Raw genomic sequence first — 14,426 nt, 5'->3', positions numbered from 1 at the left:
ATAGATAGATCTGTATCTATCAATATATACATAGATCTGTACATCCCAGCATCCTTATCATGATCTAAGCATAGTCTGACCTACATCCACACAACCAAAAATTACAAAGTGATTGAGAATAAAAATGGAAAACTGAGAACCACAATTGGAATAAACAACCCCAACAGTACAATGCTTCAAGATTTCCTTCAGACAGTGACTGCCCATCCTACCAACAAACCCTCAGACAGAAGCATTTTTATCTACAATAGAGAAACAACACAATTATTGAATTTGTTGTATGGTATTTTAACATGAAACAAGTGTATCAATATCAATAACAAGTGTATCTGATAAACTAATATCCATAATAACAATGCATTGTAAAGTAGTTTCGCTGTATATTACAGCACTTTTCATCTACTTCTTAATGTTACTTTAAAAAAAAAATGTTACATATGGGTTTTGGAAAATTTGTCATTTATTATTACTTAAATGAATAAGTATTAAGATTTTAAATAGTACACATATATTGCAATTTGATTTCACCCACAGGGTTTTTACTGAATTTTCTTTTTTTTATGATATTTTTTAAAAGTATAATAAAAGCAATATCTTCTTAAATAATTTTCTTAAGTTAATATACTGAAGATTTAATATTGTTTTATCAAGTTTGCTCATCAACTGCAATGAAATTCCTCTACAAAACTAACTTCTGTAAAAAAATTTTTTTTTTTAATATACTTTTTCTTGTGTAATTTTTGTTTTTCTGATGAAAGCAGCTTTATTTTTTACAAACTTGATTATATTTGCTTCCATTTTATCTCAATTATAATACATCTCATTCATTTATTAAATTGTAGAAATAATTGTTTTTGCTAAAAAAAGTACATATGTTAATCATTATTACAAAAAAATGAATTTATAATTTACCTTTAGAACATGACATAAAAGATGCAAGTTCCATTTTGTTATATGGGTCACCCATTTCCACCAAAACTTTCTTAAAAGAGAAAAACTGACTTCCTTCAGCATAAATGTTATCTTGATACACCTGAGAATGAAAAACAAAGAAATTACATTCTATAATTTTTCAGAGAAATTTTTATTTACCATTAACAGGTTTTGTAATACACACATGCAAGCACGCACATATAACACCTCTCTCTCTCTCTCTCTATATATATATATATATATATATATATATGTGTGTGTGTGTGTGTGTGTGTGTGTATGTGTTACAACATGTATAATGTGCTGATTGGCGGTATTGACACCAATCAGGAACTGACACTACTTAAGGATCAAAGTTACTAAACAGTGTACCTTTTTACATAATGTTCACTACAGCTTTCTAGTAGGGATTTACACCTCTGCCTTTAGCAGCAAGGCTTAAAAATAAAATTGCATAATGTTAATAAACTGACAATCAGACTTGCACAGCATTAAACATTGTAAAATAATTTTTGTAGTTTTCAATTCCTTCATTTCTATTCAATCCATTAAGTCCTATTTAAACATGCAAATTATTTTAAGTTTCTTTTTTTTGGCATCTAATATATCATTTTTCTAAAATTGGTTTTGCCTGCATAGTGACTGAATACATTCTTTAAAAGATTCTCTCCAACTAACACAAATATTTATTAATTGGTTTGTATCCTCTCAATGTTTATATTTCTTGTTATTGCAAAACTCACATTTGAATGATTTAATCACATTTAGAAGTCTAAATCAGGCAATAAATTTGTATCTAGCAAGACAGAAAATACATATAATCAGTAGCATCTCACGTACAGACACTGTGGAACTGCAGTATCCCCTATTTCCACTTGATAACATTATCGATAACATTTAATATAAATCCTTTTTTCTTTAATTCTTTCTTTATACCTGTACAATATACAATCCTTAAGCTTAATAATGTCAGCAGCCATCCCCCAGTTTATGAAAAAAATACAAAAATCTTTGTGTGGAACTATGTGCTTCACAGTTGTGTGAAGCACAACCTACCTTCCTGGTGGAAGGTAGTTTTTTCTCCACATGTGTATGGAATGTTACTTCTTCATTCCCTTTTCTAGTATAGTCGGTAGAAGGAATATGAAAGTGGTTTAGTTGTTTTTTCAATAGTGATCACAAGATGTATTGACATTTTATATGTATCTGGTTAAACTGAATACAGTTTTTAAGCACAATGTGCTTAAAAAACCATGTACCATATTCTTGAATGTGATAAAGTGTAGAATTAATTATCCTGCTTTCAGCAATTCTATTTGATTTTTTTTCGGTTCTTTTATTTTACAGAAAACTTTAACCAAGGCCTTGAAAAGACCCAGAAAAAAACTTTCTGGAGCAGCACCCCCACTAATTTTAGCTTAGAGCCACCACTGCATATAATTCACAATAGAAAAATACTGCAGCCCCAGTTTAACAATGAAGCTGTTTCAGGTAGAAACATAAATGCTGCAGGATATTTTGAACATCAACAATTCTACTCTTTGCTTTAAATCTGGAATTGAACATCAGGAGCCATTCAAAATTTTAAAAAAAGCAGCAAACATTTCTAAACACCTAATTTTAAAGATCACTTTTGATTATATTCACCTGTAGAAAAATGGTGAAAGTAAAATAAAATAGTCACTACACAATGTCCTAATAAAAAGTTAGAGAGAAAAATAATCAAATTCCCAGTTTCAATAGAATCTATTTAGTTCAAGAAATTATAGAATGCTTTAAAATGTTATAAATTATAGCAATTACAGAAATTTTAATTTAGATACAAAAAGTTTTATTGAAGGCTTTTTAGGAGGAGCAGACTTGGAAATGAATAAAAATAAATAATTCAAACAATTTTTAAAACATGACTAAATTTAAAATTAAAACAATTATTATAAACAAAGATGTATTGTTATCATAATCCATGATAACCCTAATTAATTAAACAATAGAATAAAAATAAATACTGTTCAAAGGTTAAATTCTATGCCACTGTCATTGAACTGTTAAACTTCATTGTTGTGGGAATTCCCTTTGGAATATTTATAAATATATTACTTGTTTATCTTGAGCATTTGTGATCGGCTAAAGTAATATACTTAGTATCTGTACTTTCATCCATTAATTAATTCTTTATTTATTTATATCCTTCTTACTCAAAACTTCTTACTCAATGAAAACAAGTGTTTGATAATAAGGGTTGACTGTACAGTAAAATTTATGAGTTATTTAATGTTACATTTCCTAAACATGAACCCTATTTTCAAATGCAACATGACAAAAATAATTTAACGCATTGAAGAATAAAAAACATAAAGGATAAAGAAAAACCAAGGATGCCTACACCTGTAACAGAATGATGATAAATCAATACAATTTTATTGAAAATCTTCATGACTTAAATCAAATAACAGCACAAGAATATGAATAAGTCAATCAATGTTCATGGCAGTACAGATTGAAAAATAAAAATTCTTCAAGGTTCATTTAGTAAAAATATTTATGGAAGATGATTTTGATTTTAAAATCGACTTTTAAAAATGATAGCCAACATTGATACAAATTCTATTTATTAAATAATCACATATGTATTTTTTAGTGATGATCTCACTTTTATGTTGAACAGTAAGGTAAATATAATTGTAAATCCAAAATAAAGCAAATTCTTTTATCCAGCCAAGTAAATGTATATGAGACTGTTATTGGACAAACATGTTTTAATGTTTAAAGACCAAATCAATTTAGAAATTCAAATTTTTTTGTCATGACTTGCAAAAATCAAGTTTAAAGATAATGAAACAGTTACTCATTTTTATGAAGCTCAAGATTTTTAGTGTAGATTTTCCTAGAAGATGAATGGCTGGAAAGATCACAATACTCGTTAAATTTATTTCCTTCAACGCTATGTTTGAAGAAAAAAATATAATTCATGAAAACAGCTCCACATACTACAAAATAATCAATGAACAATTTCATCAATTTTACACCTGGCTAGCACATTACAACAATAAGATGAAAATCTGAGTATTTATTAAAACTAAATTAAGATTTTTTAATAAACTTTTTATAAAATTATTTATATCTTTGCAATAGAAATTTAGTGAAAAAAGAAATCTGTACAGTTTATCATAGCTGTACGAATTTTGAGAATCAGATATGAAATTTCTCCCTAAGCCATTTTGAAATGGGCCAACATAAGTTTTCAACACTATCTTCACACTATTTTTTTCATCTTACTGAACTTTAGAATAAGTTGTTATGCAGTTAAGGTACCACTACTTTAGCTTAATATTAAATCTAATGACATATTTTATCACTAAACATTAAAATAATATAAATACCGAAAAACCTTTTGTGTTCGTTTGTTTTCTTCAACAAATAAACACAGAACTGAGAACATTATGTATAAATTAAATAAACAAAACCTGCCTTTACTATTTTAAAAATGGGATTACACTATATATTTAATTTAAAAAAACCAAACTGGCTTATATAGTAATATTACCTTACAGAGAAAAATCCCCACCTTCCGCCTGAGAATCAAAATTATGGTTCAAAACATCTTTGAATTGTTAAGATGGGTAACTTATCTACTAACAAGTCAAACGACACCAAGACATTGCATTATCATTCAAGGTCAAACATGTGCACAGCTTACTGGCACCTTCCAAAATAATATCTCTTTTAAAGAACAGACATTTATTTATTTTTGCATTAATATTTTCAAAAAAATTTTATTGCTAACATAACAGGATTTCTAATAGTAAAAAATTTTTATTGCCAGATACCTGGTTATTTTGCTACACATCTATATAAAAGATTATTTTACATTTTAATAGAAATTTAAACGATTCCAATATTCCATTACAAATACATATGCACAGTATGTCTGAAAATCTCCGTAACTAAATTTTTGTAGTCTATACAAGTAATCTCTCGGACAACCAAGGAACTACGTAGTACGATGGCTGACGAGGTGCATACAAAATTTCATCATGTTTTGTCACTCCAGTCTCAAGTTATATTTGGCCGTGTACATCATGTTCATGTGACCTTGTATGAGCTCATGACATGGAACAGAGAAGCAAGATAAAATTTTGTGTTTGACTTCAAAAATCTTCCACTGAAACTTATTCTATGATACAGCAAGCATTTGATGATGAAGCCACATCTTGTTCTACAACATACACATGGTGGAAGCAATTTAAAGATTGTAGACAGTCATTGGATGATGACGAACAAAGCAGATCATCAACAGCTGTTCACAACGAAAACATGGCAAAAGTGCACAAGCAACTGGTCAAACTGTCCTAACTGGTCAAACCGTGAATTCTAAATTCTAATTGAAAGTAATGAAATGCCTGATGTGTAGAGAAATGATGTGAGTAAATTCATTTAAATCTGTGTTTTTATTTAATTTAGTTCGGGAACTTTTCAGACATACTGTGTATGTACACTGCATTCAAGAAGTCACTTAACCAAAAATGGACAATGATCTAGATTTCTATGTTTGTTGTTGAAGGGTTCCTGGTGTGGCAGATAATTTGCCATGGCTGTACTAGACAAGGTCAAAATGCATAGATACATGCAACTCATCCTATGTCTCTGTTGGTAGTTTCACATCATTACAACAAGCATGTTCTTTTTACAAACCCAACATTAGAACACATTATTAGTTTATCACTTGGTTTCATTTTCAATGCCAGAATGTGTTTATGGCTAATTTCCCAATAGTGCAGTGCCAAATAAATAGAATATTTTTTCTAGTTTCTAGATTTTGTGAAAAAGAAAATGCAGCTAATCGTAATATATGTCAATCAGCGTTACATAAAAGTTTAAGACATTCATCAGTCACTTTTATTCTAGGAAAGTCATTAACGAAAATTTCTTAACAGACTGGTGTTCAATCAGTGTTGTTTACAAGGCTACAATAAAAAAAGTAGTGCCGGTTTTAAATACTTAACAAACTGAATTTATTAAAAAAAGATTACACAATAAGAGACCTATTTGTATTTTTTATATCTTTTTTAAATCCAGTAGCAATACGTAATGAATAAGTAACATTTATTTAATGCATGTTATTTTTGGGCAAGATGGTACAACACTGATGAGAGCCAATTTCTCCAAGGGTTGATGATTCCTTTTCTCTTTCCTTATTCTTCACTATTTTTCTATCAACAGGTACCATGGGATTCACATGACTACTGCCCTAGATTCATTAACATCAAATTGGCACCTTCTATTAGCTGTCACTTCTTTATTGGATTCACTGAGATAATGACTCTTGTCAGTGGTCTGAAAAAAAAGCCAAATTGTTTGGCTTTTCCCAATTAGCCACAGGAGTGGCTAATTGGGAAAAGCCAGGACTTCTACTTTTGGAACCCAGATTATTTACAAAGCAATTAAAAAAATTAGCAAATAAATAATTAAAATGCTAACCTCATCAGCAAACAAGAATAATCTGTTTTTGTAAGCAAATTTTATTACATCTTCAATATTCTTTCTTGTTAATACTTGACCTAAGAAAAAAAAATACAAAAAATAAACAAACTGAATAAAAAAGTTAAATAATATAAATATAAAAGCTTTACAAGTAATTATCATATAACAATTTAGTCTAATACAAGAATTTGTTGAGGATCTTAATATATTGTATTTTATTGGAAATAAGCTGGATTTTCCAGCCTTATTAAAATTATATTCTCTATCTACTAGCTAGAAATGCTTGGTCAAAATTAAAAAAGTTTAATTTTATCAAATTTTGTTTCAATTAATATCCTTTAAAATCTTTTATTATTAAATAAAAAACTGATTGTGTAAGAAAATTTTAAGATGTTTGTCATGAAAAGGCTCTTAAAAAATCTACTCAAATTCTCTTAACTCTGTAAAATTGTTGAAGTATAAAGTTCTCTTCACTTGAAATGTCCTAAAATGCAATATAAGTATGAAAAAAATTTTTTTTTTTTTTTTTTTAATACTGTATGAAATATTTATTTTTTTCTGGGCCTTTGTTTTGACACAGATAGACAAAAAAAATTTTTTTAATGTTTTTCTATGTGCAATACCATTTCTTGAATTGCTTTATTGCATACATTAAAGATTTGAAAATACAATTTTTCTATCACCCTTAGTTTTAAATAAATTACACTTCAAAAAAAATTAAGGGAAAATATAGTTAAAATTTGTAAAATTTATAATTTTGCACCGCCATACCTGTGTTAGAATGATTTCACTGATGCTTTTCTTTTATAAATAACATCCCGAATTAATGTCCAACAGTAATCGGCTAGCATTTTAGTATTCCATTTCTCTTTATAGCAACTTTCCTTGTCTTGGTAGAAACTTGTTCTTGGTGGAAATTGTCTTGGTGGAAACGTTCACAGTGTTTTCACTTGCGTCTCCAAGGTTGTCCGGGAAAAAACCCAGATGCGAGTGGAGAAAATGTATTTTCAAAGACATATACATCCCATAGCTCTGTTTGAAGAAAGAAGTTGATTAACAATATCAAGGGAATTCGGATTTTTAAACATCTTTAAATAAAGCCCAAGCTGCACTTTCTACATTATTTAACAATGAGTTAAATACATCATCTTTGACCAACTCTTAAAATCCAGGACTATCCTTCTTCATTGCTTTAACAAAATTTTTCATTAGTCCTAGCTTGATATGGAGGAGGTAAAAATTTTTTTGGGTTCAACTAAGGGCTCATGAATAATATTTTTCCCATTTGGAGTTAAGTTGTCTCGTTTCTTCCACTCTTGGTACCATAATGTTTATCCCTAGCTCATCTGTCCCATTCACAAAGAAAACACATGTACTTAGTATAGCCTAACTGCATGCCTAACAAAATAGTTATAATTTTCAAATCACCACATATGTTCAGCTATGTTTTTTAAATTTATTTTTTCAAGAACATCTTTCATCACATCGTATGTCTCTTTCAAATTATTACCATAAGCAATTGGTATCGAAGGATATTTTTTACCGCTGTGCATAGTAGAACCACTTTTAAACTATACTTGGATGAATCTATAAAAAGGTGCTAAGTCCTATGAATTTGTCCTAAGTGCAACATAAGCTCATCAATATTTGTGCAATAAACCAAATTATTTTCATCAATAAAACAATGAGAAAGTTCTTTTTATAGGCTTCAAAGCCCAAAATTTTTTTTTTAAATTCCAACCTTGCAGTCTTGATCCTAACATTTCAGCTTGATTTTTTTGATAAATTTAAATACCCAATCAACTCATTTAATTCACCTTGTTATATAAGATGTGGCTTTTGGAAGATAATTCAAAATCAAAATCATTGTTGTCTTCTTCAGTACTGCCTGATTCTTCATCGCTGCTTTCAAGACATACATTCACAGGTGGCTCAGGTGGCTGGAATAATTTCACTGTGAGGTACAGGCCTGATTGCAGATTGCAATGAAGGATATTTTATAGTATGATTTTTTAGAAATTCTAGACACACTTATTAAATGGTTACATGACAGTTACGGTTGTTGACAGTCAGTTACATGATCCTTTGGTTCACGCCAAACCATAGGTACACTAAATGGCAAAGCCTTCTATGTACCTTTTAGCCATCCTCTTAAAGTGCGTACGATATGAGGAGTCCACATCTTATCCTGATCACCAATTTTTCACTGAAAGTTCTAATGATATGCTTTTTTAATTGAAGGTAATGTTTTTTCTATTTGATTTTACTGTAAACTCATCACATACATAACAAACAGCATCCACATCATTTACCCAACTTTGAGACATTATGACACTGCACTGTTAACAAACTTAAGACTGCAACAAGAATGAACAAAATTAATTCATTCCTAAATCCAGTGATTAATACAAATAACACAGCTGTTTTCAGCTACATAGTTTGACCTATACAGACCATGATTAATCATGTCCATGAAGGCTCGCTTTCACTATTAGATATGATGTCATAATATGTGACTATGATATGATTTAATCCTTTATCTAGTATTGTTTATTTATAGTTTACAAATTATGTTAACAAAGTTAAACAATTAAACAATAAAAAATGAGCTAACAAAATACAATAAAGGAGCTTAAAATGCTAACTATATGTTGAAAAATAAAAAATATCCTTTAATTATGATTTAAGAATTTTTCAAAAATGATAAGCAATAGAAAGATTCTGAATTCATATTTGTTTTCAGCATAAAAAAAAACAGATTAAAATAATGTATCGCTTGTTAGGAAATAAAAATTATGTTTATCAGTGCAATTAAAAAAATATTCCTAAAAATATTTTTTTTTAAATATAATTTATTTAATTTAAGCCACATGATTATTGCATCAATAATTTTCAATAAGTAATCACAAAACAAATTTTTGAAACAACAAAAATTGCAAATTAAAAAAAAAATCTTAAAATTTACTTTTTTTTTATAGAAGAGTTTCCAATCTCTTAATGTTTATGATAAAATAGAATTTCTACACCAAATGTAGACAGTGTGCATAAATAATTATTTATCTCAAAATGGGATACATAAATTGTTCTTTATACTAACTGCCTTAATCTTTCTTTTGGTCATGACGCATGACACACACAAAACTATGAAATACAATCTAGGATAGTCCAGTTGCATTCTTGAGAGAATTATATTTATCAAACAGTTGTCACTTGTAAGGTTTAATATCACTTGCATTTGGTAAGATTCTGATTATTTTCCTCTGAGCTGAGTAGAAGTTGTTGCTCTTTTTCTCCAAAAAGAGAATAACAATAAAATCTCATTCCTTATTTTCTTGAGTAAGTTTGGTACAGGATGCTTATAATTATTCAAGAGTGGCTACGCTATTTCAGCAGTGACTTAATCTCATGAAAGACTACCTTACCTATAAATATTTAGAAGTAGGACCCCTAGTATAATAAAAGTAAATGAAAGTGGTAAATACGGTTAAGTAATCAAGTTAAATATTCAGATACATCAGATAATGCTCATCAGATAACAGATGTTACAGGTTTCAATTCGCAAAAGTTTGTAAAACTTGTTTTTATTTTTTATATATGATCCCATATAAAAAAGGTGCAAAGAAAAGTCGACACAAACTGGGATAAATAATAGGTTCAATAAACACAGCAAATAAAAAAAATAATCAGATCAGTCCAATATTTCTTGAGTTTTAAGCACATGTTGGTTCACAAAAACATACAAATGGGCATACACACTGCTTCATTGTTCTAGATTTTTATATGAAATTGTATTCTTTATAATCTTACTGAATTGAAGCAATGATTGTTTCACAATACTGTAATAACATAATCTCTTTGCATCTTACAGCTGTGGTACAAGAGACGCCAGTTAGGAATTGCTTTCTCAGAATAATGATTCTACTACACAGCCAGTCAAAAACACAAAATCATGGACATTAAAATTATGTTCCTTAATTGGATTTGAACAAGAATTCTGCAAACCAAACAATAATTTTATTACTAGTGATACGCTAACCACTCTCATCTGACAATGTAAAAAAATTTTGAAAAAAATAATAGTAACACTAAGAGTTTACAAGGCACTTAGAAAACATATCTAACACAGTACAATTTTAATGATCTTCATTACATACATGCCTTCACTGTTAGCATATTATATTTACATCATATCTTATTTTGAAAACATTATTACTCATAACATTCTGGTTGTTATGAAACAACCAAATTATTTGTGAAACTGAATTAAAATTACATTGTAAGTAAACTAAATAAAAAACAAGAAATAATGCAATACTAAAATGAAACAGCTTACCTGTTGGGTTACCAGGATTAATGACAACTAAAGCTCTAGGATAACATGTTTGTTTAGCTTCTGCGTATGATCTTTCTAATTCTTCAATATCTAAAGACCAGTTTTGATCTTCATTTAGGTAATAGCCGATCTAATAAAACAAATTTACACTGACTGCAATAAATAATAAACAGTAAATTAAATTTTTTCATAAAGTTAAAAACATTCCATAAAAAAGAAAACAAATTCTTCCTATACTTTAGTCATTTTTGTTTTGAGTAAAGACAGATTTTTAAAAATGTTAATAAAAATTTAAATAATGTAATAGAACAAGTAAAAATTTGTAAAAATGGTTTTTATAGAAATTACAGAAGTTACATTATATATTTATTTTCTTGCAATATGCTTCCAGAGCTCATGAAGAATACAAACAAAATTACTTTTTATTCTGAAAGAAAACCTCTGAACTATAACATAGCTATGATTTCAACAATGATTAAGATACACATCATGGAATTTACATTAAAATTTGTCCACTCATTTTTAATACCTAGAAAAGATGATTAACACAAAGGGAATAAATAAATGCTTAAAGTTTATATGAAATGCAAAGAACTCATCAACATAAATAAAAAAAAACAGAGCAACTTACAGACAAAGCTTTCATTAAGTAAATAAATAAATATATATATATATATATGAAACAGTTAACTTACCTGAGTCATATTAAATTCTGCAATAGAAGCCGAGTATAATGGATACTGGGGAATTGGTATCATAACACCTGGTGTTTTACCATCCATTTTTTCTATTAATAATTTAAGGACATTCTGTAAAAAATAAGCAATTTTACATTCAATAATTACTATAATAATTCAGTAATTCAATACTTCAATAATTTTACATTAATAATAACTATTTTTTCAATTATATTTAATTATATAATTTAATAATTTTTACAAATATGTTATTGGTTGAGATATTTTTATTTTATATCAGTATTTATTGGTTCTAGAAAATATCATCCATGATCGGACATGAAGCACAACTAACTCCCATAATGACCATGGCATTTTCATTTTCAAGAATAAGAAACATCCTATCTTAGAGTTACTGTGAAAAGTGATGAGTCCAGATTTCATACTTCCTAGTGTATTAAGCTGGATATACGACTGTTTAAAGTATGCTGAGATCTCCAAAATACAAACTATATTCAGCCCTTAATAGAATGAAGTGAGATCTGCATTCTACTAACCAGAGACTAGGTTTTCAATGGACAAACATCAAATTACATCAATTCAGTTTCATAAACTATTTTTATTCAGAAGGGAAGAGTAATTAATTATTAAAGGTTAAGTTACTTATCAGCAATTCCCTTTAGAAAGAACTTTTAGCTGCTTAAATTATTTATTGAAAATGAATCACTCAGTTAACATCAATGTTTTAAATAACTTGATCTCTAATAACTAACCAATTATTAATACAATTGGAATATTTTTATTCAATTCACAAAACTAATAAATTATAATAACATTAATAGATGCACAATTTCTCTTTTTTATTTTCATTTACATGATAAAGAATTATAAATAAAACTAAAATTTATTAGTTTAAACATCTGACCTGTATTATCTACCATAAAAATGATTAGAAAATATATTATCATAATAACAACTTATAATATGTGTAGCAGTATATTATTTTATTTAAATTATTCTTTAATACTTATTAATAACATAAATTTAAATGTTCAGGAATTAAATAAAAATCAGTTTAATTTGTTTTATAACACAGTAAAGCAATAAAATAACAATCATACATCTAATAATAATATGTCAATTAATTTTATCTAAAGCAATTTGAATTTGAATCAGATGAGAAATAATCACAGACATTAATCACAACACAATAGTGAAGCAGTTTTATTATAATGGAAAAATCTTTTTAACATTATATCCATAAAAGTAATTAATTTTTAATATTTTAAATTCAATTTAATACAAACTTAATAATAATTAATTTGAATTTATAATACATCTGCATTATTTATTACCAATCAACTGGAATCCTCCTCAAATTTCAATTTACCCAGACCACCACCAATACCTAAATGTTAATGAATGGGTGTTTCAAAAAGAATACAAATGCTTTGAATAAAAATGTGCAGTATTTGAAATAAAATTTTTCACACACTAGCAAGACATATAAACAAGAACTGTATATGGGTACTGAAATAGCTACTTTAAACCAATTCTTATGGCTTGTGTCAGAAACGTTGTTTTTTTTTTTAAGGATATGTATTTTAACACCATAATCATAATGATTGTCATGATTTAACATGTCATAAGACACATCAGAAAATGCATATTATAAATCATGAATAACAAGAAAAGCCAATGCCAGGCTTGCCAGAACAAAAGAAGTGAAGTGGTTTCCATCACTTCTTCACTTAGCTGAATATATTTTATATACTAGCACATCAAGATAACCAAAACGCAGGTGACATTCAACTCTACAAATTATGCCTTTATCCTGTTCACACAGAAGCTGCCTGAACAATGAATATCAATACTCTTAGAAAAAGCGATTCTGATGGTGATTATTGCATTTCAAGTATTTGTTTACAAGTTTCACAGCAACAACAAACAGTACAAAAAATGAAATGGATAGATTAATGTACTCTTTCCATCGTAAAACAATGCCTCAACTCAGTAGCGGAATCCAAAGATAAGTAAGTTTTCATTATAAGCAAAGATCGAGTTGCAGTTGAAATTTTCCAGCTTGCAGTATTCAGCAAGTAAGAAATAGCATACTTCACACAAAAAGTTTAATGAGACTGGGAGTGCACAGACTCAAAAGAAAGTAGCTGAACACCACTCACTGTTAATCGTGGATATCTCACATGCCCAGGAAATTTCTTACAAAGGTTACACTCCGTGTTTACTTCCATTGTGTTAATAAATTTAAAAAATCAAACTATGTTAATAAATTATCAACATACATTACTATGTTACAACTTTTATATTCAACTTTTTATTGATGAGAGTGCAATTCACACACTGGATAGTTTTTACTTTAGTAACAAGCCTTGGTTTCACCTGGATTACTATATCAATAGCGATAAATACTACAAACAATGTATTAGCCAGTACATGGAGCAAAGAAGTAGCCTAATATCGAGCAGTGAAAATCTCTCTCACTTTCTCTAATAACCATTACACACACAGCATTAGTATTTAAGGTACAACTAGTGAACAATAAGCATCATATATATATCACATCTTTGAAAGAATTCATTCAACCTGCACTGCCGTTTTCATTTTAATAACATATGGTCAACAAAATTTGCACAGATTTTCAACTCCAATTGAGGACTTCCTTCCTGCATAAAAAACCATTGAAGTCCAAAAATAATTTTTTTTTATCTTGAGTCGTAACTTGCTGTATTTCTGGTTCATCTTCATCAATACTGGATTCATCCATTGTGCTGCATGTGGGCTGGAGGTATTCTACAACAGCAATGTCACACAGCAATTCTTCATTTAGTACACAATCAATATTTTTGTCAATCTGCACAAATTCTTGATAACTTTCAACTTATTGCAGTGACATGTTACCATCATATTCCTGTATATTTTCTGGCTCTTCTTCAGAGAAAGAGATAATTTTTTATTGTCACTTTACTTCTCCTCAGCTGTCG

The 14,426-nt window shown here is 28.4% G+C and overlaps 1 protein-coding gene across 1 annotated transcript in view; it reads right to left on the bottom strand.

Moving 5' to 3' along the window:
- LOC142327108 (alanine aminotransferase 1-like) overlaps nt 1–14,426 on the bottom strand; it is a 43,921-nt gene that overhangs the window by 9,088 nt on the left and 20,407 nt on the right. The window contains exons 5-8 of the mRNA XM_075369968.1: nt 11,443–11,556; nt 10,748–10,877; nt 6,412–6,491; nt 913–1,033 (exon numbers count right to left, since the gene is read on the bottom strand). Coding sequence (XP_075226083.1) covers nt 913–1,033; nt 6,412–6,491; nt 10,748–10,877; nt 11,443–11,556 — 445 coding nt within the window. The remainder of the gene's footprint in view (nt 1–912; nt 1,034–6,411; nt 6,492–10,747; nt 10,878–11,442; nt 11,557–14,426) is intronic.

Source organism: Lycorma delicatula, chromosome 6 (genome assembly GCF_047948215.1).
Source record: "Lycorma delicatula isolate Av1 chromosome 6, ASM4794821v1, whole genome shotgun sequence".
In the NCBI taxonomy this organism is placed as follows: domain Eukaryota; kingdom Metazoa; phylum Arthropoda; class Insecta; order Hemiptera; family Fulgoridae; genus Lycorma; species Lycorma delicatula.
The sequence above is the reverse complement of the archived record's forward strand: the minus strand, read 5'-3'. Positions and strand labels throughout refer to the sequence as shown.